Raw genomic sequence first — 24592 nt, 5'->3', positions numbered from 1 at the left:
TGGACTGGCTTGTAGTGAGTACCAAGGGGTACTTGCACCTTGCACCAGGCCCAGTTATCCCTTATTAGTGTATAGGGTGTCTAGCAGCTTAGGCTGATAGATAATGGTAGCTTAGCAGAGCAGCTTAGGCTGAACTAGGAGACGTGTGAAGCTACTACAGTACCACTTAGTGTCATATGCACAATATCATAAGAAAACACAATACACAGTTATACTAAAAATAAAGGTACTTTATTTTTATGACAATATGCCAAAGTATCTTAGAGTGTACGCTCAGTGAGAGGATAGGAAATATACACAAGATATATATACACAATAGCAAAAATATGCAGTATAGTCTTAGAAAACAGTGCAAACAATGTATAGTTACAATAGGATGCAATGGGGAAACATAGGGATAGGGGCAACACAAACCATATACTCCAAAAGTGGAATGTGAACCACGAATGGACCCCAAACCTATGTGACCTTGTAGAGGGTCGCTGGGACTATCAGAAAATAGTGAGAGTTAGAAAAATAACCCTCCCCAAGACCCTGAAAAGTGAGTGCAAAGTGCACCAAAGTTCCCCTAAGGACAAAATAGTCGTGTTAGAGGGAGAATGCAAGGAAAACACAAATCAGCAATGCAACAACGATGGATTCCTGTCTGAAGGTACCTGTGGAACAAGGGGACCAAGTCCAAAAGTCACAAGCAGCTCGGAGATGGGCAGATGCCCAAGAAATGCCAGCGGTTGGTGCAAAGAAGCTCTTACTAGGCTGAAGAACTGTGAATACTGCAGGAACGACAAGGGCTAGAGACTTCCCCTTTGGAGGATGGATCCCCCACGCCTTGGAGAGTCGTGCAGAAGTGTTTTCCCGCCGGAAGGACGCCAACAAGCCTTGCTACACGCAAATCGTGCGTTTGGCGTTTTTGGACGCTGCTGGGGCCCAGGAGGGACCAGGAGGTCGCAAATTGGACCTGCAGAGAGAGGGGACGTCGAGCAAGACAAAGAGCCCTCACTGAAGCAGGTAGCTCCCGGAGAAGTGCCAGAAACAGGCACTACGAGGATGCGTGAAACGGTGCTCGCCGAAGTTGCACAAAGGAGTCCCACGTCGCCGGAGACCAACTTAGAAAGTCGTGCAATGCAGGTTAGAGTGCCGTGGACCCAGGCTTGGCTGTGCACGAAGGATTTCCGCCGGAAGTGCACAGGGGCCGGAGTAGCTTGCAAAGTCGCGGTTCCCAGCAATGCAGCCCAGCGAGGTGAGGCAAGGACTTACCTCCACCAAACTTGGGCTGAAGAGTCACTGGACTGTGGGGGTCACTTGGACGGTGTCGCTGGATTCGAGGGACCTCGCTCGTCGTGCTGAGAGGAGACCCAAGGGACCGGAGATGCAGCTTTTTGGTGCCTGCGGTTGCAGGGGGAAGATTCCGTCGACCCACGGGAGATTTCTTCGGAGCTTCTGGTGCAGAGAGGAGGCAGGCTGCCCCCACAGCATGCACAAGCAGGAAAACAGTCGAGAAGGCGGCAGGATCAGCGTTACAGAGTTGCAGTAGTCGTCTTTGCTACTATGTTGCAGGTTTGCAGGCTTCCAGCGCGGTCAGCGGTCGATTCCTTATCAGAAGGTGAAGAGGGAGATGCAGAGGAACTCGGCTGAGCTCATGCATTCGTTATCTAAAGTTTCCCCAGAGACAGAGACCCTAAATAGCCAGAAAAGAGGGTTTGGCTACCTAGGAGAGAGGAAAGGCTACTAACACCTGAAGGAGCCTATCACAAGGAGTCTCTGACGTCACCTGGTGGCACTGGCCACTCAGAGCAGTCCAGTGTGCCAGCAGCACCTCTGTTTCCAAGATGGCAGAGGTCTGGAGCACACTGGAGGAGCTCTGGACACCTCCCAGGGGAGGTGCAGGTCAGGGGAGTGGTCACTCCCCTTTCCTTTGTCCAGTTTCGCGCCAGAGCAGGGGCTAAGGGGTCCCTGAACCGGTGTAGACTGGCTTATGCAGAATTGGGCACCTCTGTGCCCAACAAAGCATTTCCAGAGGCTGGGGGAGGCTACTCCTCCCCTGCCTTCACACCATTTTCCAAAGGGAGAGGGTGTCACACCCTCTCTCAGAGGAAGTTCTTTGTTCTGCCATCCTGGGCCAGGCCTGGCTGGACCCCAGGAGGGCAGATGCCTGTCTGAGGGGTTGGCAGCAGCAGCAGCTGCAGTGAAACCCCAGGAAGGGCAGTTTGGCAGTACCAGGGTCTGTGCTACAGACCACTGGGATCATGGAATTGTACCAACAATGCCAGGATGGCATAGAGGGGGCAATTCCATGATCATAGACATGTTACATGGCCATATTCGGAGTTACCATGGTGAAGCTACATATAGGTAGTGACCTATATGTAGTGCACGCGTGTAATGGTGTCCCCGCACTCACAAAGTTCAGGGAATTGGCTCTGAACAATGTGGGGGCACCTTGGCTAGTGCCAGGGTGCCCTCACACTAAGTAACTTTGCACCTAACCTTTACCAGGTAAAGGTTAGACATATAGGTGACTTATAAGTTACTTAAGTGCAGTGTAAAATGGCTGTGAAATAACGTGGACGTTATTTCACTCAGGCTGCAGTGGCAGGCCTGTGTAAGAATTGTCAGAGCTCCCTATGGGTGGCAAAAGAAATGCTGCAGCCCATAGGGATCTCCTGGAACCCCAATACCCTGGGTACCTCAGTACCATATACTAGGGAATTATAAGGGTGTTCCAGTAAGCCAATGTAAATTGGTAAAAATGGTCACTAGCCTGTTAGTGACAATTTGAAAGTAATGAGAGAGCATAACCACTGAGGTTCTGGTTAGCAGAGCCTCAGTGAGACAGTTAGGCACCACACAGGGAACATATACATGCACACCTATGAGCACTGGGGCCCTGTGTGACAGGGTCCCAGTGACACATACATATAGGCCACAAACCTATGAGCACTGGGGTCCTGACCAGCAGGATCCCAGTGACACATAACAAACATACTGAAACCATAGTGTTTTCACTATGAGCACTGAGGCCTGGCTATCAGGATCCCAGTGAGACAGTGAAAACAGTGACAAACACCCTGACATACAGTCACAAACAGGCCAAAAGTGGGGGTAACAAGGCTAGAAAGAGGCTACCTTCTCACAGGCTGCAGCTTACAAAGTTACTCTCTGACTTGCCCAAATCCTGCACCCGTCTCCCTTAATCATCCTCCAATCCAGCATCTCCACCATGCCATTTATCCTTCTCGATCTCTGTGAGGGGAAAAGGGTTTGGCCACACTGCTCTTTGCCTGTCTTTCCGCTTGATTAATTTCCCTTCAGTTCAGAACAGTTCTGATCAGACGTATACTTTATGAAACATGTCTGCAAGCCTGTTGCTCTTTAGTTGTCTTATAGTATGTAAAATACCAAGATACACTACAGGTATATTTTGCTGTTTAATCAAGCACATATTTCTAGCAAGATAATGAAGTAATTTAAGTTGTGATGTGTTTTTTGTGTACTAGATGCAGTGGTAGGAACAAAGTATCACCAGTACGCCAGAAAAGGAATACATTTTAGCACCTAATTTGTTTTCACGTTATACTAAGCACATACAATTTCACACTCAAATTACTTTGCTTCTTCTCAATGAATATGACCACTTCTTATAACTTTGTAAGTGCCTAATTTATTTTCACTTTATACTAAGAACGTACAATTTCACACTCACATTACTTTATTTCACCTCCGTGAATATGATCACCTCGTATAACATTACAAAGTTCTGAAAGGTGGTCATATTCATTGAGGTGAAGCAAAGTAATTTGAGTGTGATATTGTACCTGCTTTGTATAAAGTGAAATCAAATTAGGCGCCAAAATGTATCCTATTGCTGACATATTGGCGTATTCAAGCTAAATGTTGGTGATATTTAGCATATCCCTCTGAATTAGGGCAGATTTTATCTTTACCTTTTTCTCAAGATCTGTTGCAAAATCATTTTCGAATTCTGTAAGAACCAATGCTGCACAATAATTTTCAGCTCTTACCTAATCCACCATGCGTGCTATTGGCTTGAAGAAAACTCCATGTTTGATCTCTGATGTGTTGTTTTATGATTATATATTAATTCATTTCGATCCCACTAGTAAGAGTGGTTGGGCTACATATTAATTGTGTTTTCTTTCTGTTGCAAGGTCTATTCTAGCCGAGATCTGGAAGAGTCATTTAATAAAGTTAGGGAAATTTTATCAGATGATAAACATGACTGGGAGCAGCGGATACTTGCTGTAAGTATTTGAAATAAGTAACATCGTTATTGCAGCGTTGCTTTTGGGTGCACCTCAGTGTTTAACTGCTCCTGGAATGAATCTTGAACTGGTTAATCTTGTACTTTAGTGATAGATACATGGAACTGCCACTGACATGCTTAGTAGTGCTACTCTTCCCTTGGCAACACACCTGTACTGACATTAGAGCAGTCATCTCACTAGATGATTATTGTAATGAAATGCAGTGTCAGACACACTCTCCCATACCATCACAAGGTACAACTTACCTATTCATTTTGTCATCTGCTACTATGAAATAACATAATCACCTTATCTTCCTCATGTTATTTACCTTTTGAAATCTGTCATATCTTTTTCAAGTGTATTTGAAATGCACTTTTTACCCCTCAAAATAATGAACAGCATCATCTCAGCTGCGCCTTTGATATTTTACTGTCATCCATTCGGAGGAATGCAAAAAAGTCTATGGGTCTCATTACAACCTTGGCGGGTGGCAACCGCCGCCCGCCAAGGTGTAACTGCTGTGCGGCTGCCAATGCAGCCGCACTCCCACCGTGCCCATTTTGACATCCCCGCCGGCCCAGCGGGGATGTCGGCCACAACATGGGAGGTGGCTCCAAATGGAGCCGGCGGTGTTGTGGCCGTGCGATGGGTGCAATTGCACCCGTCGTGCTTTTCACTGTCTGGTGTGCAGACAGTGAAAAGCAGTGTGGGGCTGTGCCTGGGGGCCCCTGCGCTGCCCATGCCAAGTGCAGGGCCCCCCAGGGGCCCTTGCGGCTCTCCTTCCCACCAGCCTTTCCATGGCGGTTCCTACTACCATGGACAGGCTGGCGGGAAGGGGACTCGTAATCCCCTGGGCAGCGCTGCAAGCAGCGCTGCCCTGGTGGATTAAAACCGCCGGGACGACCGTGGTGGTAAACTGCGTGACGACCGTGGCGGGAAACCGCCGGTCCCGGCAGTGCGACCGCAGCGCTTCCGCCACAGTCGGAATCGGCAAAATTGTACCACCAGCCTGTTGGAGGTACAATCGCGGTTGTAATGAGGCCCTATGTGTTTCGACAGTTTTTACAGTTAACCTTCTTCTACACATCTTCTTATGTTTTCTGTACTGGTCTCTAAACATCTCCATTTTGTTGAGAATGTTGGAGTTTGTTTTGGAGGGAAGAGTGGTGGGAGTGGATTTTCAGTTTTTTCAGTTTTGCTGCAATACATTACTTCAATGAGGAGAAGCTACCTTTGCATTTCAGTTTGAGGAACATGTAGGTTTTCAGTTTCACACATAAGCTTTATTCGGCCACAGACCATCAAAGCAATATAATACAGTACAATATAAATATAAATAAACATCATAATATCATAGCAGAGTTTAAAAAAAAGTAGAGTCCATGTTTGCCCGACTTGGAACAATTTCAAATCATTGTAAATAAAAAATGCGTATGCGCCATGCCATTACTAAAAACTTACTTACTGCATAAATTGTCACATTTGAATTATGGCTTTTTAAAATCCTCAAAGCTAAAAGACATTTCCTTAAGTTCAATTCCCGACATATTTTGTGAATCCATTTGAACCTTGGGATTGAGTAAGCGGGACAAAAAAACATAAAATGTTCTACTGTTTCGGAAGAAGTGCCACATACAGGACAGATATCAGAGCTTAACTTGGGTCCCCATCTGCTCGTCAAGGCCTTCAAAGGTAATGTTCCAAATCGAAATCTGGCATACAAACTTTTGCCTAGTAGATCAGGTATTATATCTAAATATAGTTCGAACTCTGGATACCATTTAAAGTCAATAAACAAATTAGTTAAATGACCATTAGATTTTTGAGAAATGTAATTATTACGTATGTGGGACCAGTAAGCTCCTTTCAGTACTTTTACATGGGACTTCACGAGTTGCTGGGGATTCTCCCAAAAGTTCCTCAATCCCAGCGTGCAAAACCAACCAGATACGTATTTGATCCATGGAATGGACGTCGAGTTAGGGTATTTTAACAATTCTAATAGAGAAACTTATATATGGCCAGTTCGGGAACTACCCAAAGCCTCACCCAATATAATAGAGGCCGTAAGATAATTAAGTCAGCTATTCGTTTAAACCCTAGGTCTAATAATAGGGGGGTTAATGGGGTGCTAATAGGGCAAGCACATAAAGCCCGTGCAAAGCTATTCTCAATTTTTGTTATCCTACTACTATCTGATGTGCCCCAGATCTCTGCGCCGTAAACAGCAGCACCCTGTGCCTTAGCCACATAAATCTTTACTGCTGGAGACACAACTTTAGCGATCGTATTCCTATAGAGGCGCAATATGGATGCTGCCCGGTGTTGCAAGAGCCCAGCACTCTTGCCAACTTGTTCCTCCCAAAGGAGTGAATCTGTAAGTCTCACACCCAAGTAGTCAATGGAGCTAACCTGGTCCAAAATAGCTCCATCTCACCTAATAGTACATTTCTTACGAGGGCCAGAGGGAAGCACCATCAATTTCGTTTTCTTCGTGTTCAGCTCCAAACCAAAGTTCCAGCAAAATGATTTAAATCTGTCCACAAGAATTTGCAACCCCATAGGGGTTTTTGAAATCAATAGAGAGTCATCCGCAAAAAGGAGAATTGGGATTTTCTGATTGACTAGGGTGGGGGCATCGTTCTGGCATGTCAATAGTTCTTGGACCACCTCGTTGATGAATAAAGAAAACAGAAGTTGTGCAAGCACACATCCCTGACGGACACCTCTTTTAATGGGAAATTTGTTAGTCAATTCGCCTTGATTGCCCCATCTTACTTGCGCATATGTACCTTCATGCATGCGTATTAATAGATGGATAATATCGGGTGGTGCCCCTATTTTGTGTAACACTCCCCAAAGCTTATCTCTTGGGACCAAATCAAAAGCAGAACGCAGATCAACAAAAATGACATATAAAGTTTGCTTTGCCAAGACTACATATTTCCATGTAGGTGTTTCCAAGGTTTATTGCAGGTTGCTACCATATTAAAACTTTATCAAAAAAGTTTAAAAAAACAATTAAGCTTTTTTCGATTTTTGTGTAAATACCATAAATACATAATGCAGTATTGTATACAGGTTAAGATCAGACACACATAAATATGTTACAAAAAATATAAAACCATCAAAAATTGTAATATTGTAAACTAATGCAAATAGTGCAATAATAATCATTAAAAAAAATAGCAAGGGCAAGATGGGAAAAACAGAAATTTCCTCAGCCGGCTAACTGTCCATAGGTAGTCCGTGCTTGAGATGGTATGGAAAATAATTGTAGTGTGCAGGGTTTGCAAGAGCAAGTAAACCAAGCAACACTGCAAATTTTAATTCTCTTAAGACATGCACTTGTAAACTCTTCCTCTGAGCCTTCATCATTGTCATTGTGTAGGCAATATGACCATAGACATATCATAAAAATAAACCAGAGATAAACGAACATATAAAAATATAAGCTAAGAAACAACTCTGCACAGTAGTGGGAATAAAATACCAAACCATAATCCCCAAACCATCCTTTTTCCCCATTGCGTGCCTAAGATGTATCGCTGCAGCGATATACTTATAAATCATCAGACAGATATGCCCTGTTTGTAGAAGCTTCAGGTAAAATAGGGCTGGCCTGCATTGCCGAATACTTAAAAACATAAGCAAAGGCAATAGAAACCCTTTTCTTGGAATGACGTAAAGTTTACAAAAGAACATAAAATGTACCAGAGACTGAGCAGTCGTCGAGTCACGTGGGCAGGAAACATGAAAAGAATGGCTGGGATAGTCTGTCAAAAATGCGCGGTTCCAAATCTAAACCTGATTAGATAGAAGCGGGGGACATACCATAATGGGAACAAAAGATATGGCGCCATAGTGTTGTTAGTAACTAAGAGAAGATAGTTCATCACTCTGTTTTCCTTTAATAGTTACCCCCCCCCCCATCTCCAAACCGAGGTTTAGGCATTTCAGGGGAAGACCCAATAACCATTTCATAGGATTTGGAAGAGTAAGTGTTTTAAGCTCAGTCCATTCATAAACCAAAAGAACCCATTTAACACTTTTTTTGTAAACCTACACCTGTTTTAGTTATTAAAACACAGTCATCAGCCTACAGCAAAGCAAGAAGTTTCCTGTGACCAACTTTTTGGGGGTCTGCCTCCACTGTATGAAGATGCTTTTCTAGATCATTTATATAGAGACAGAGTAAAAATTGGGCCAAGGCGCAGCCTTGCCTAACACCACATTTGATACCAAAACCATCAAAAAGTTCACCATTTCCCCCGTACCTTACCCTCGCTGTTACCCCGTCATGCATCTGAGCTAAAAAATAAACCAAGGCAAAGTCAAAACCCATATCGAGCTCAATGGACCACAGTTTCCTTCAGTCCACCCAATCAAAACCCTTATGGATACTCCCTTTGCTGCTCACGGCATACTTTGAAATCAAGAGATGAAGATTGCAGTATTGAACCCTAGACCTTGCCTGAACCCACATTGAACATCTGAGAAACACCCCTTATCGGCAACCCACATCTCTAGTCTCTCCAAGAGGATTCTCCCCATGAGTTTACATGTGGAGTTGATCAGTGAGATTGGACGGTACCCTTTTTAAAAATTGGTGTTATATTTGTAGTGCACCACACTTTGGGGGGGACCTACCTTAGCCATAGATCTCAGAACATTAGCTAGCAATGGGACACAGAGTTCATGATTATCTATAAAAAATAAAAAAAATCAACAAGAACCTCATCTGGGCCAAGGGACATTGTTTCTCCTTGACTGACTCAGAGCAGAAATCACCGCTGCACAAGTTGGGCGATCTAGGGACAGTTTTTCGGCGTTACCCTTAAAAATATCATTTGATAAAGGACGCCCACTTCCTTATTACTGCAATAAATGGTTGAGAAATACTCATCCCAATCTTGATGAAGAATGTTAATATCCATGTGGGTGTTATGTTCATTGTTTAAAAACAGATTGACTATTTCCCAGAACAAAAGGACATCTCTGATCATACTTGCTCTATTATAAAAGTTTGTGCCCAGCATCTCTCACACTATCATTTTTCCTCTGTAATATAGCCTGTTTGTATTCATGTCTGAGACGTGCCACCAACCCTCTCTACCACTGGACCTGCTTTAGTGCACCCACAAGGTTTCTATGAGCCCCAGAGCAGCTATTATCGAACCACTGCTGGCCTTTGGGTTCAACTGCTTTCCCTTTTAAGGTCAAGAATCTAGAAAATGTAGAGACTGCATGAAAAGGGGAAAGAGCATCATTTCACCAGTCTAAGACTTGGTCTCCCACTTCCTTCAGTAATGCCCTCTGAACAAGGAAAGAGTCAACTGTTGCCCACTTAAGAGTAGTACCCTTATTTTTAGCATATATTTTAGAGGCAGTATCCACGCCGGGATGAGATAAGACCTTGCCAGTTTCGATAAGCAAAAACAGTGATTACTGATCATTCAGACCATTATACAAAATTCCAAAGCTCGTTGCCTGTGGCTAATAAGACTGAGAGAGTGCAATAAAATCTATCAGGCTCCCTCTCCCTCTCCCCGGGAAAGATATATAGTCTTCAGTGGGGTTTTCTATCATCTACATTGTTAGAGAAAGAGACACCCTGCACAACATTGAGTTAAAACGATCACCACAGGGAGTATGTCTTAAAATAGAAATCACCCCCACCCAGATAATTAAAAAAAAAAGAGTCATGAGTTTGTCTAAAACAGAACTCGGAGTACTGTCAAGTGAGGGAGCTATGTCCGCATTTGTTAGAAAAAGGTTATTTTGATGGACATTGGCTACGACAAGAACTAGTTTGTCATCAAATAAGATGGTTACAACTTCAGAGTGGGGTGACTCTAGATCGGTGTTAATAATCCTCCTTGTTGAGGTACTGGAAAATAAAGTAAGGAGGCCCCCTTTATTGTAACCACCTCTTGACATTTAAGTTAGGGTATGAACAGAATGAAACATGTCAATATAGACCACCTTTCTGGACCAGGTCTCTTGCAAGCATACAGTATCATACCCCAAAACTGTATTTAACCAGTACTCATTATTGACCTTATTTGCAGCACCGGTCACATTCCAAAATAATTATTTAAAGTCCTGATTTTCTAGCGTGACTGACTGTTGAAGAGCCATAATGGGTGCGGACAGCTTTGCAGAAGCTGATACCGTGTTGGTCTGCATACGAGATACATTGCTACAAGTGCTACAGTGAGAAGGGTGACCAAGTAAAAAGAGTGGAAGTTGTGCAACCTGAAGGGAAACACCAAGCCATCTGTAGGTAGAAGAACCTTATTGGTGGGAGTAAGTCAGTCAATCTGTTCCAGAGTAGAAAAGCGGTTAAATGTGGGAATATTATAGAAATTCCGACCAGGCAAGTTTTCGCATACAGGTTTTAACACTGAGACAGCAAGATGTTTATAGAAGTACCCAAAGGGGACCGTTGTTACTTTTTCTATTGGAAAATTGACCTAAGCAGAGTACTCCAACATCAAACCTGTGATTGACCACTGAGAAAAGTTTACAACTATACACTCCCCCCTTCACTTTTTGGCTGGGGACCAACCCAGTGCACCTGTTACACATTGATAATAGCATCAGAATAGTGATCATAGTTGTACAGATCCGAATTTTTAGTAAACCAATTAAAACCTTGTTCCTTAGTTGATCTAAGGCCTCCTCCTGGCCTTGTGTGAAAGCAGGGACATTTTTCAAGACCACAAACAGTGTAGTAGCCGCTGGGGGGAGATGAGGTACTCTTGCCATTTTAGAACACTTCCTCCTGAGTGTCAAAGTTGGTGTATTAGGACTTATTTCACCATTGGCTAAAGTAGTAGATGGAATGGGAATGAGTGATCTGGACACCTTGGGGGACAGACAAATTTGTCCCAGGTGACAAAGAAAGTATGGTTTCCATAGAAGGGCATGGGGGTACCACAGTAACAGATTTTTGCTGAGTTTGGCAGAGGGCAAGGATTTTTCCCCCTTCAGTCTCCAGCTTATCCCAGATTGGCGTGAGAAGCTCTTTGACAGAAGCTGTCAGATTTTGCAAAACAGAAGCCAATAAGGGATCAGCAGAAGGAGGGTCCGTGGTACTTACCGACCCCAGGCTGGATGAAGATTCAGCCACCGTCTGATTCTTGCGCTTGCGCTTGGCAGCAGGCGAGTGAGCCATTGCAGGAAGAACTGGGAATAATAAAACTTCATTTGTCTGGGGGGAGAAGCCCCAGAGGAAGGCACATCCAGCGCTGGAACAGGCTTGGATCTTTCCACATCAGTTGGACCTACAGCCTGACCTACATCCACATTCACACATGTGGTTTCATCTGTTTCATCTGTTCTGGAAGGCCCAGCTGGCCCAGCAAAATCCAAAGACAAATGCCTTACAGCCAAGTCAATTTCTTTGGAGATAACTCCAACCACCCTAGCAAGAAAATAATCTGTTGTAGTGTGACAGGTGCCCGTCGCTGTGATAGCTAAAAAACCAAAGGCCTGAAAGCAGGAGATGATATGGATAAAACCTAAAGTGAAGGTACCAGGACCAAGAAAGCAGGCCCAGTCCAGCCTCTACTGACCGTGGACGGGTGCAGACGGGCCCGCTCTTGGCACGGTCTTCGCCCGGGCATATGCCAGGGCGTGTCCCACGCCATGGGATAACGGGTGCTTTATAGCATCACAGGCAAGGGACTTCCCTCCGTGCTGGCCCTTCTTCCTGGCTACTAGATTATGGGACAGCAAGTCCCTCAGCTCACAAAAAACTCCTGCACCATGGGAGAACGCTTTATAGAGTCACGAGCGAGGGGCTTACCTTCTTGCTGGCCTCTCCTCCTGGATTGTGGGACAGCGAGTTCCTCAGCTCACAGTTCACAAACACACCCTGTGCTGCAGGAGAAAAACAAACGCTTTATATGGTCATGAGAGAGGAGCTTCCCTCATTCCTAGCCCTTCCTCCAGGCTCCTGGATTATGGGACAGCGAGTCCACCAGCTCACAGTTCCCAAAAGCCCCTTTTTCCCATCAAAATAATGAACAGCATCATCTCAATTGCACCTTAGATAAAAAAAGGCAAGCTGCTTCGATAGTCCTAACAGTTAACCATTTTTTTCGACACATCTTAGGTTCTCTCTACTGTACTCTAAACGTCTTCATATTGTTGAGAATGTTGGAGTTTTTTTTAGACAATAGTGGTGGGAGTGGATTTTAATTTTTCTGTTTTGCTGTGTTACATTACTTCTAAGACGAAGCCTACTTTTGCATTTGAGTTTGAGGAACATGTAGGTTTTCCAGGGTTTTTTGCAGGATGCTACTATATTAATTAATACTCTATTATTTCAAACAAAAATCTGCACCATATGCTTTTACCCCTTACCTCGTGAAAAGTCATATATCCTTGCATATATCATCAGGCCCTTATTGGTGCTGATACTCATTGATAATTATGTTAGATCATCTTGTGACATTTCCTATACCTGTATTAAATACTTCTTAAATAGACAACTTTTCTCTGTAGAAAGCCCTGTGCTCCAAGATGTGTATGGGCTCTGTAGACCACTTCCTCTTAGTTCACATGTAGAAATGCCTCCTTGAAATGATTGCATTGCACCTATTACTGGTCCCTTGTACAATCTTTTCCTATGACAGAAGATGCATGTCCTTGTGGGCCCTCAATTAAAAAGTGACCTTGACAGCTGATTGTCATGGAGTCCTTGGTAAGAATCAGGATGTACACCATCAGCAGAGTAAATTATATGCAGCATGCTTGCCTATTTGACCCTTGTGAAATGCACGAAATACACCATTGGCTGCCAAAGGAAACACAAACTGCCAGAACAGATTTAGATGTCCAGAATTGGGGTGCACAGTGATACTTAATGTTCGATGGCATCTGTCGCTGTAGATACGCATGTTCTGCAATAGCTCGCCATCTGGTGTTGGGCCGGAGTGTTACAAGTTGTTTTTCTTCGAAGAAGTCTTTCGAGTCACGGGACCGAGTGACTCCTCCTTTTGTCTCCATTGCGCATGGGCGTCGACTCCATCTTCGATTGTTTTTTTTCCGCCATCGGGTTCGGACGTGTTCCTGTCGCTCCGAGTTTCGGAGCAGAAAAAATAGTTAATTTCGGAAGATTTTCGTCGGTATTGTTGCGTTCGGGATCGGCGTACTTAGATTCAACACCGCATCAAAGATCGAAGAGCTCCGGTACCCTTCGGGGTAGTTTTTCGATCCTCCGTCGGGGCCTGGTCGGCCCGACCGCGTGCTGAGGAACGCCGATGGAACGGACCCCGTTCCGTTTCTGCCCCAAATGCCACAATAAATACCCCTACACAGACCAACACTTGGTCTGCAACCTGTGCCTGTCACCTGAGCACAGCGAAGACACCTGCGAGGCCTGTCGTGCGTTCCGGTCCCGAAAAACACTCCGAGACCGTCGAGCCAGAAGACTTCAAATGGCGTCCGCACCGACAGCCCGACGGGAGTTCGAGGAACAGGAAGAGGAAGGTACCTTCTCGATCCAAGACTCAGACTCCGAAGGATTCGACGATACACAAACCGTGAGTAAGACGTCGAAAACCACACAAAGAAACATTTACAAGGCCCAGGGGACGCCACTGCCACCAGGCCATGGCTCAACCCATAAAATCGGTGACCGACCGTCGGCACCGAAAAAGGCCCAAACAGTGCCGAGATCGTCCGACTCCGGTCGAGACACCGGCACGCAGCCTTCTCGGGACCGAGAAAGTGCTGGAGACAAGCCTCGACACCGAGATGCCGGTGTGGACACGGCTCGACGCCGAGACAGCGGCACCGAAACAGATCGACGCCGAGAGGTTTCGGCCCCGAAAAGGAAAAAAGTCACCTCGGAGCCGAAAAAACACGCAGACAAAGTTTCGATGCCGAAACAAACTGCAAGCGACCCAGCTTCAGGCTCTTATACAGAAGAGCACTCGCTAACCTCCCAAATGCAGAAGCATAGGTTTGAGGAAGAGCTACAAGCAACTGATGCGGACCATACGCAAAAGCGTATCTTCATTCAGCAGGGGACAGGAAAAATAACCACCCTTCCCCCCATTAGGAGAAAGAGAAGGTTGGAGTTCCAGACGGAACAAGCACCACAACCAAAAGTGGTGAAAAGAGTTACACCACCACCCTCTCCTCCGCCCGTGATTAACGTTTCACCAGCACAAACGCCATCACACTCCCCAGCTCACACCACCATGAGCCAGGGTGACCAAGACCAGGACGCATGGGACCTATACGACGCCCCAGTGTCAGATAACAGCCCAGAGGCATACCCTACAAAACCATCTCCACCAGAAGACAGCACCGCGTACTCTCAGGTGGTGGCTAGAGCAGCACAATTTCACAACGTAAGCCTCCACTCAGAACAGGTCGAGGATGATTTCTTGTTCAACACACTCTCCTCCACCCACAGCTCCTACCAAAGCCTGCCTATGCTCCCTGGTATGCTCCGGCACGCAAAGGACATATTTAAGGACCCGGTCAAAAGTAGGGCAATCACACCAAGGGTGGAAAAAAAGTATAAGCCGCCTCCTACGGACCCGGCTTTCATCACAATACAGCTGCCACCAGACTCTGTTGTTGTAGGAGCAGCTAGGAAAAGGGCCAACTCTCACACATCTGGAGATGCACCACCCCCAGATAAAGAAAGCCGCAAGTTTGATGCAGCTGGTAAGAGAGTCGCAGCACAAGCTGCAAACCAGTGGCGCATCGCGAACTCCCAGGCACTACTTGCGCGCTATGACAGAGCCCACTGGGATGAGATGCAACATCTCATTGAACATCTGCCCAAAGACTTCCAAAATAGGGCAAAACAAGTGGTTGAGGAGGGACAGGCCATCTCCAACAACCAGATCCGCTCCTCCATGGACGCTGCAGATACAGCTGCACGGACAATTAATACATCTGTAACTATCAGAAGGCATGCATGGCTCCGAACGTCTGGATTTAAACCAGAGATTCAACAAGCAGTTCTCAATATGCCTTTTAATGAAAAAGAACTGTTCGGTCCAGAAGTGGACACAGCGATTGAGAAACTCAAAAAAGATACGGACACTGCCAAAGCCATGGGCGCACTCTACTCCCCGCAGAGCAGAGGGAATTACAGCTCATTCCGTAAAACGCCCTTTCGAGGGGGGTTTCGGGGTCAAAGCACACAAGCCAGCACCTCACAAGCCACACCGTCCAGTTACCAAGGACAGTATAGAGGAGGTTTTCGGGGACAATATAGAGGAGGGCAATTCCCTAGAAATAGAGGAAGATTCCAAAGCCCCAAAACCCCTACTACTAAACAGTGACTCACATGTCACTCACCCCCTCCACACAACACCAGTGGGGGGACGAATACGTCATTATTACAGAGCATGGGAGAAAATCACTACAGACACTTGGGTTCTAGCAATTATCCAACATGGTTACTGCATAGAATTTCTACAGTTCCCTCCAAACATACCACCAAAAGCACAAAATTTAACAACACACCATTCCAATCTCCTAGAGATAGAAGTGCAGGCACTATTGCAAAAGAATGCAATCGAATTAGTGCCAAACACACAAATAAACACAGGAGTTTACTCACTGTACTTTCTGATACCAAAGAAGGACAAAACACTGAGACCAATCCTAGACCTCAGAGTAGTCAACACTTTCATCAAATCAGACCACTTCCACATGGTCACACTACAAGAAGTATTGCCATTGCTAAAGCTGCACGACTACATGGCAACTTTAGACCTCAAGGATGCTTATTTCCATATACCAATACACCCATCGCACAGGAAATACCTAAGGTTTGTATTCAAAGGAATACATTACCAATTCAAGGTACTGCCTTTCGGATTAACAACCGCACCAAGAGTCTTTACCAAATGTCTAGCGGTAGTCGCTGCACACATCAGAAGGCAGCAAATACATGTGTTCCCATATCTAGACGACTGGCTAATCAAGGCCCATTCGTTAATAGAGTGCTCAAATCACACAAATCATATCATACAAACCCTCTTCAAACTAGGGTTCACCGTCAATTTCACAAAATCCAAAATTCTGCCACGCAAGGTACAACAATACCTGGGAGCCATAATAAACACATCAAAAGGAGTAGCCACTCCAAGTCCACAAAGAATTCAAAATTTCTACACCATCATACAACGCATGTATCCAACACAAAAGATACAAGCAAAGATGGTATTACAACTCCTAGGCATGATGTCATCATGCATAGCCATTGTCCCAAACGCAAGACTGCACATGAGGCCCTTACAACAATGCCTAGCATCACAGTGGTCTCAAGCACAGGGTCACCTTCTAGATCTGGTGTTAATAGACCGCCAAACTTACCTCTCGCTTCTGTGGTGGAACAACATAAATTTAAACAAGGGGCGGCCTTTCCAAGACCCAGTGCCACAATACGTAATAACAACAGATGCTTCCATGACAGGGTGGGGAGCACACCTCGATCAACACAGCATACAAGGACAATGGAACGTACATCAAACAAAACTGCATATCAATCACCTAGAACTTCTTGCAGTTTTTCAAGCACTAAAAGCTTTCCAACCAATAATAGTTCACAAATACATTCTCGTCAAAACAGACAACATGACAACAATGTATTATCTAAACAAGCAGGGAGGGACGCACTCCACGCAGTTAAGCCTGTTAGCACAAAAAATTTGGCATTGGGCAATTCACAACCAAATTCGCCTAATTGCACAGTTTATACCAGGGATACAAAATCAACTCGCAGACAATCTCTCTCGAGATCACCAACAGGTCCACGAATGGGAAATTCACCCCCAAATACTGAACACTTATTTCAAACTCTGGGGAACACCTCAGATAGACTTGTTTGCGACAAGGGAGAACGCAAAATGCCAAAACTTCGCATCCAGATACCCACACAAACAATCCCAAGGCAATGCCCTATGGATGAACTGGTCAGGGATATTTGCTTACGCTTTTCCTCCTCTCCCTCTCCTTCCTTACCTGGTAAACAAACTCAGTCAAAGCAAACTCAAACTCATATTGATAGCACCAACTTGGGCAAGGCAACCCTGGTACACAACGCTGCTAGACCTATCAGTGGTACCCTGCATCAAATTGCCCAACAGGCCAGATCTGTTGACACAGCACAACCAAAAGATCAGACACCCAGATCCAGCATCGCTGAATCTAGCAATCTGGCTCCTGAAATCCTAGAATTCGGGCACTTACAACTTACCCAAGAATGTATGGAAGTCATAAAACAAGCAAGAAGGCCATCCACCAGGCACTGCTATGCAAGTAAATGGAAGAGGTTTGTTTGCTACTGCCATATTAATCAAATACAACCATTACACACAACTCCAGAACATGTAGTGGGTTACTTGCTTCACTTACAAAAATCTAACCTAGCTTTCTCTTCCATTAAGATTCACCTTGCAGCAATATCTGCATACCTGCAGACTACCTATTCAACTTCCCTATATAAAATACCAGTCATTAAAGCATTCATGGAGGGCCTTAGGAGAATTATACCACCAAGAACACTACCTGTTCCTTCATGGAACCTAAATGTTGTCCTAACTAGACTTATGGGTCCACCTTTTGAACCCATGCACTCCTGCGACATACAGTTCCTAACCTGGAAGGTGGTATTTCTCATCGCCATTACTTCCCTGAGAAGAGTAAGCGAGATTCAGGCGTTTACTATACAGGAACCTTTTATACAACTACACAAAAATAAAGTCGTCCTAAGGACCAATCCTAAATTTTTGCCAAAAGTTGTTTCACCGTTCCATCTAAATCAAACAGTGGAACTTCCGGTGTTCTTTCCACAGCCAGATACCGTAGCTGAAAGGGCACTACATACATTAGATGTCAAAAGAGCATTAATGTATTACATTGACAGAACAAAGAACATCAGAAAGACTAAACAACTCTTTATTGCATTTCAAAAACCTCATGCAGGAAACCCAATTTCAAAACAAGGTATAGCCAGATGGATAGTTAAATGCATCCAAATCTGCTACCTTAAAGCTAAACGACAGCTGCCCATTACACCAAGGGCACACTCAACCAGAAAGAAAGGTGCTACCATGGCCTTTCTAGGAAACATCCCAATGCAAGAAATATGTAAGGCAGCCACATGGTCTACGCCTCACACATTCACCAAGCACTACTGTGTAGACGTGTTATCCGCACAACAAGCCACAGTAGGTCAAGCTGTATTAAGGACATTATTTCAGACTACTTCCACTCCTACAGGCTGATCCACCGCTTTTGGGGAAATAACTGCTTACTAGTCTATTGCAGAACATGCGTATCTACAGCGACAGATGCCATCGAACTGAAAATGTCACTTACCCAGTGTACATCTGTTCGTGGCATCAGTCGCAGTAGATTCGCATGTGCCCACCCGCCTCCCCGGGAGCCTGTAGCAGTTTGGAAGTTACCTTCAATTATTTATATATGTATCATCTCAACCTTAAATAAGTGCATACTTAGTCACTCCATTGCATGGGCACTATTACTACAATTCAACTCCTACCTCACCCTCTGCGGGGAAAAACAATCGAAGATGGAGTCGACGCCCATGCGCAATGGAGACAAAAGGAGGAGTCACTCGGTCCCGTGACTCGAAAGACTTCTTCGAAGAAAAACAACTTGTAACACTCCGGCCCAACACCAGATGGCGAGCTATTGCAGAACATGCGAATCTACTGCGACTGATGCCACGAACAGATGTACACTGGGTAAGTGACATTTTCATTACTTACCTCAGAAGAACGTAGGGCTGAGCTCCCTTGCTTGGACTGAAATCTTTGACAGATGCTCACCTGCATAGAAAAGCTGCTCTGACTTGCTTTGTTGGTCAGAAACGGACTGCTTTTAAAACAGTTTAATGGATTGTTTACTATGCTAAAAGAATATGCTATATAGATGACTCAAGTAAATCTTAAGTTGAGTTCTGATAAGATAGCTCCGGTAGTTAATGGCATTGCTCCAAATATCTGAATATATTTAGGGTGCTGATGTGCCTACTCCAGAGCAGTGTGTGACTTGTAGGTCATTGGTTTTTATGTCAAATAATTCAGTGAATTATTGCTTTACTGCAGATATTCCTGTGTGCTGCAGCCTGAAAGTTCCAGTCCTATCAAATTGTTTAGTGGTTTATATGTCTAAGGCAAACCACTGCATGTAACCTGAAAAGATATCAGCTTGATTTATTTGTGGTTTAAACTTAGGTTTTCATTCTTAAAATCGGGCAAAATGGGTGTAATAAAGTGGGAAGTAATTAACACCAATAATTAAGGTCTAGAGCGGTTGTCCCCCCCCCCCCCCACACACACACACACCCTTTATTTCTTGGTTACCATTTGAAATGGAATGGGATACTGCAGAAACATTGACCATTGCATCAGCGGTTACTACTGTAGTCCAAAATAGAACCATAAGTACCGGAATGCAGAGGGAACCTGATGACCTTCTCATAAAGGCAAAGAGAGCAAATTGAATAAACAGGAGTACAAGTTTCGTAATTCAAAGAAAAAAGCATGTACTGGATGAGCTAATCATACTTGGACCTGGGCAAAGTAGGAATTCACTTCATTGCATAGTATTTTAGAAATTATATGACTGAAATTACTTTGACCATTTCCAGAGGGGAGACAAACTGGCTCCATATCCTTCCCATTGCCGGAAAGGAAAACAGATTAAATTGGATTGCCATGGAAGGTCTGGGAAATCTTGGGTCACACCTAGCAAACATCATACATGACTGTGTTGCTCAGTTTCGCACAGAGCTCCCATTATCATTTTACACCTAAAGGCACGAAAGAGGGAATTGTGCACACTTTATACCCCTTGGAAATGAATTTAATGTTTTGCTACCAATGTGAGCAAGTCAATATATCATGGTCATTGGAGCTAAGCATTTTCCTTTTCCTATTTAACCCTGATTTTTAGGTCGAAGCCTACCAGACAGTGCAGCTGTCTAGTTTGCTTATGAGTTCTTGTAAACATTCTGAAAGCTTCCCTGGAAATGCATTCCACCCGTTGCTGCCAGTTGGCTTTGTAACTCACATTTTCTGACTTTATATTTGCTAGCTTTATTTGTTTTAGTCTGTCCAGCTTGAGTTTGTCCCTTCCGTTGTCCAAACCTTGTTTACTGCACTCTTCCATAAACTTACTTTCTGTACTCAGACCTTTAAATCTTGTTATATTTGCTGTGCATTCAAAGACAGAGGTCAAATGTCACCTTTGGTATTCCAAGGAAGCGTGGTTTTTAGTTTTCGTTCTTTGACTTCAAAGTGAGAGCATTTATGTGATATTCCTTCTGAGTAGCTATGTGAGAGGAGTGTGTGTGTCGGATGCCTTTTTTTCCTATAGCACACAACAAAAAAATAACTGTGCTGAGGTTTTTGGAAAATATCAGAATTAATTTAGATGAAGCATGTTTTTTGTAATTCTAAATTGTGGTGGAATCAAATATTTGAATATGATGAAAACACACCAATGCACTAGGTGATGACGTTTGCACACATTGTGCGCAATAAAACTCTTTTGTGGTGCAAATGTTACGGTCATTTCAGTTGAAAATGTATTGTCTGTGCTATCACACCATACGTACTCTACACTATGTCACTCCACTCTTTGACCTTCCACTACATACTCTACACAATGCCACTCCATTCTACAATATGCCACTCCACTCTGTCATTCACTCCATGATACAACACACCACTTCGCTGTACCTCACTCCTCTTTACCCCACTCCAGTCTGTCCCACTCCACTCCCTTCTATTCTAATCAACCCCACTCCAGTCTACCCCACCCCAGTCTAATCTACTCCACCCCACTTCAATCTACTCTACCCATTCCAGTCTACCCCACTCTACTACAGTCTACCCAGTACACTCCACTACAATCGAATCTACCCCAAACCACTATAATTTAGCCCACTCAATCGACCCCACTCCTCTTCAGTTTAACCCATTCTGTTTCACTCTACCCATTCCAACCTCGTCCACCCTACTCCACTCAGTCTAACCCAAACGGCCCCACCCCACTCTAATCTACCCCACTCCACCCAAATCTACTACACTCTGCTCCAATCTCCCCCATTCCACACCGCTTCAGTCCACTCCAGTCTACCCCAATCCATCCCAGTCTATCCCAATTCAATCCACCCCACTCCACTGTACCCCAATCCAACACACTCCAGTCTACTAGGCTCCAATTTACCCCATCTACTCCACTCCAGTCAACCTGACTCCACTTCAATCTACCAAACTCCAGTCGATCCCAATCCATTTTATCATACTTCATTCCAGCTTACCCCACTCCGCATTCCAGTGCAACCTGTCAAACTCCTCTGCACTCTTATGCACCCCACTCCACCACAATCTATCCCACTCCAATGTACCCCACTCCATTCTACATCACTCCATCCCGCTCCAAGCTACCCCACTGCACCATAATCCAATGTAACCAAATCTATCCAATGCCATTTCACTCAATCTACCCCGCTCCAATCTACACCACTCTTAATTCACTCCATTCTAGCACATTCAATTAAAATCTACCCCACCCCAGTCTACCCTTCCAACTTTACTTCAGTCTACTGCACTTCAATATACCCCTATCTACTCCACTCCAATCTACCACGCTGTATGCAAATCTACCCCACTTTATCCCACCCTTCTCCAATCTACCCCTCCCAACTTTACCGTAATCTTCCCCACTCCAGTATACCCCTATCTACTGCACTCCATTCCATTCCACTACACTCTACCTCACTTCACCCCACTCCACCCCAGTCTACCCAATTCCACCCCAGTCTACCCTACTCCAATGTACCCCAATCAGCGCACTTTACTCTGATCTACCCCACTTCAGTCTTTCCCATTCCATTCAAATCTACCCTACTCTAATCCACCTAATCTATACCACTCCACTCTAATCTACACCACTCTTTGCCAATCTGTCTCGCTCCATTCCAATCTCTACTCCACTCCAATGTACCCAACTCCACTACAATCTACCTCACTCTAATCCACCTAGTCTAACCCACTGCAGTCCACCCCACTCCACTCCGCCACAGTCTAACGCGCTCCATTCCACCCTACCCAGTCTGCCCCACTCCACTTAACTCAAGTCTACCAAATGCCGCTCAAATCTGCCTCACTCTAATCTAATCTAACCCAGTCCAGCCCAATCCAACCCACCTCACCCCAGTCTATCCCACCCCAACCTACCCTACTACAATCTTCCCCATTCTAATCTACCCCACTCTATCCCAATCTACTCCACTTCACTCTATCCAACTCCACTCCCATCTACTCCATTCTGCCCCACTCCTATATATCTCATTCCAGTCTACCTCACTCCAATCTACTCTACTCCAATCTACACCACTCCACTCTACCCTGCATCACTACAGTCTACTCTACTGTAATCCTCGCGATCTACCCCACTTCATTCTGTCCCACTCCACTCAAATCTAGTGATCTACTGTTCTCCAAACTACCCCAGTATATCCCCCTTCACTGTACTGCGATCTACCACACTCATTCTTCACCACTCCATCCCTACTCCACTCCACTCTACCCCACTCCTCTCTAATCTACCCCATTTCACCCCTGCAGTCTAATCTATTCTACCCACTCCACCCAATCTGCTACACTCCACCCTACTTCAATCTGCCACAATCCAATCTACCATGCCAATCTGCCCAACTCCCCCACTCCATTCTGCTCACTCCACCCCACTCAATTCTACCCCATCTACCCAATCCACATCCACTCAATTCTACCCCCTCTACCCACACTACACTGTACCCCTATCTACCCTATCCACCCACTCTGTTCTACCCCACTCCACACTAATCTACCCCAGTTCAATCTACCCTACTGTAGTCTAGCCCACTCCAGCCCAGTTCAATCTACCCCACTCGAATTGGTCATGCCAATCTACCCAACTCCTCCCACTCCTATCAACTCCACTACAGTTAACCCAACACCAGTCTCCCCACTCTACCCCACTCCAGTCTACCCAGTCCACACATTCAGTTCTTCCCCATTCTACCCCCACTCCACTCTACTCCAGTCTACCCCACCCGCCCCTCTCCACGACACTAACTTTTAGCTGTGCTGAACACAGGCAGCAGTGGTGTACAAGGCTAAAACACATTGCCAAAGCTGATTGCTCTCTCATAGGCGAGAACTATTGGTTTTGCCAATGCTTATTGTGGTCGCTACCCTCCGTATATGTAATTTAGAGGTCACCAGGGGTAGCAGCTGCAAACCCTGGCTTGCCCTTTGCAACTCTTGCCCTTGTGACCCCCCAGCTTCAGATGTCAAAAGCAGTGTCAGTAACTGAATCTATATAGTGACCCGATCCCACTAAAAACATTACACTTTCAGTTCTGTGAAATGTGATCTATTTTGAACGCATCAAAAAATAAAATAAAAATGAAAAAAATTTACATTTTTGTTACCATGTTTTATTTTATTAGCAATACACAATGTGTTTACCTTTCTGCTTTGAGCGTGCAATAGTTCCTTAGAAGAGATCGTAAATCAAAACATTAACAATGAAAAGTCGTAACAAACTAATAACTAGTTCATATTTTATAAATTGCCCAAGTAAATCAATATGAATTGACCTAACCCCGTAGTGTGTCTCCAAGTCTCGTTTTGTGCCTCTAGCTTTGACTTAACTGTACTTTTTAGGTCAAGCGCACAAGCGATTTGAGCTGTTGTAAGTATTGTGGGCTTTTAACCACGGCCATCATTTTCACTTGTCTGTGGGCTTTCCTTTCAAAAATCCTTTGTTGTCATTGGTAATTGCTTCACGCCTTGGGGGTGTTTTGTTTACCGCCTTGCAGACTGACCCTGTTATATGGATTATTGCAGGATTGCCAATATACTCCAGCGTGCTCCATGATAGCCACAGCGCAAACGGCGCCAACAGCGCAAACTCCTTCAGTGATATTGGAACGCTGGTAACATTGTTCACACTGTTACCTAATCAGAATAATTTCTTTGGCATCTTTCCTTCCGCTCTATAGCTTTCCCAAAAACACTTATAATTGATGAATGCTGTATTTAAAAACACAGAAATCCACAATGCGGCTCTCCCGGCACAGTGTGAGAGCTGATACTACAATATTCACTGCACTTGGTCAAAGTAGCCTATAATGTTATGCAAGCATTCTTTTTCAAAACATTTTTGCACATAACTCAGCCCGTGGTGGTTCTAGGACAATGGGACCACCTTCAAAACGTTCACCACAACCTGCTTGTTCTTGTCTAGTTCATCTC

At 44.7% G+C, this 24592-nt stretch overlaps 1 protein-coding gene across 5 annotated transcripts in view; it reads left to right on the top strand.

The window, feature by feature from the left end:
- Nucleotides 1-24592, top strand: part of CLASP1 (cytoplasmic linker associated protein 1) — a 1131138-nt gene that overhangs the window by 437928 nt on the left and 668618 nt on the right. For all 5 annotated transcript variants that reach the window (XM_069224628.1, XM_069224627.1, XM_069224630.1 and 2 more), the window contains exon 11: nucleotides 4170-4262. In XM_069224628.1, coding sequence (XP_069080729.1) covers nucleotides 4170-4262 — 93 coding nt within the window. The remainder of the gene's footprint in view (nucleotides 1-4169; nucleotides 4263-24592) is intronic.

The sequence above is a fragment of the Pleurodeles waltl genome, chromosome 3_1, assembly GCF_031143425.1.
Source record: "Pleurodeles waltl isolate 20211129_DDA chromosome 3_1, aPleWal1.hap1.20221129, whole genome shotgun sequence".
In the NCBI taxonomy this organism is placed as follows: Eukaryota; Metazoa; Chordata; class Amphibia; order Caudata; family Salamandridae; genus Pleurodeles; species Pleurodeles waltl.
Note: the sequence above shows the minus strand (reverse complement) of the source record. Positions and strands in the feature narration are given on the sequence as shown.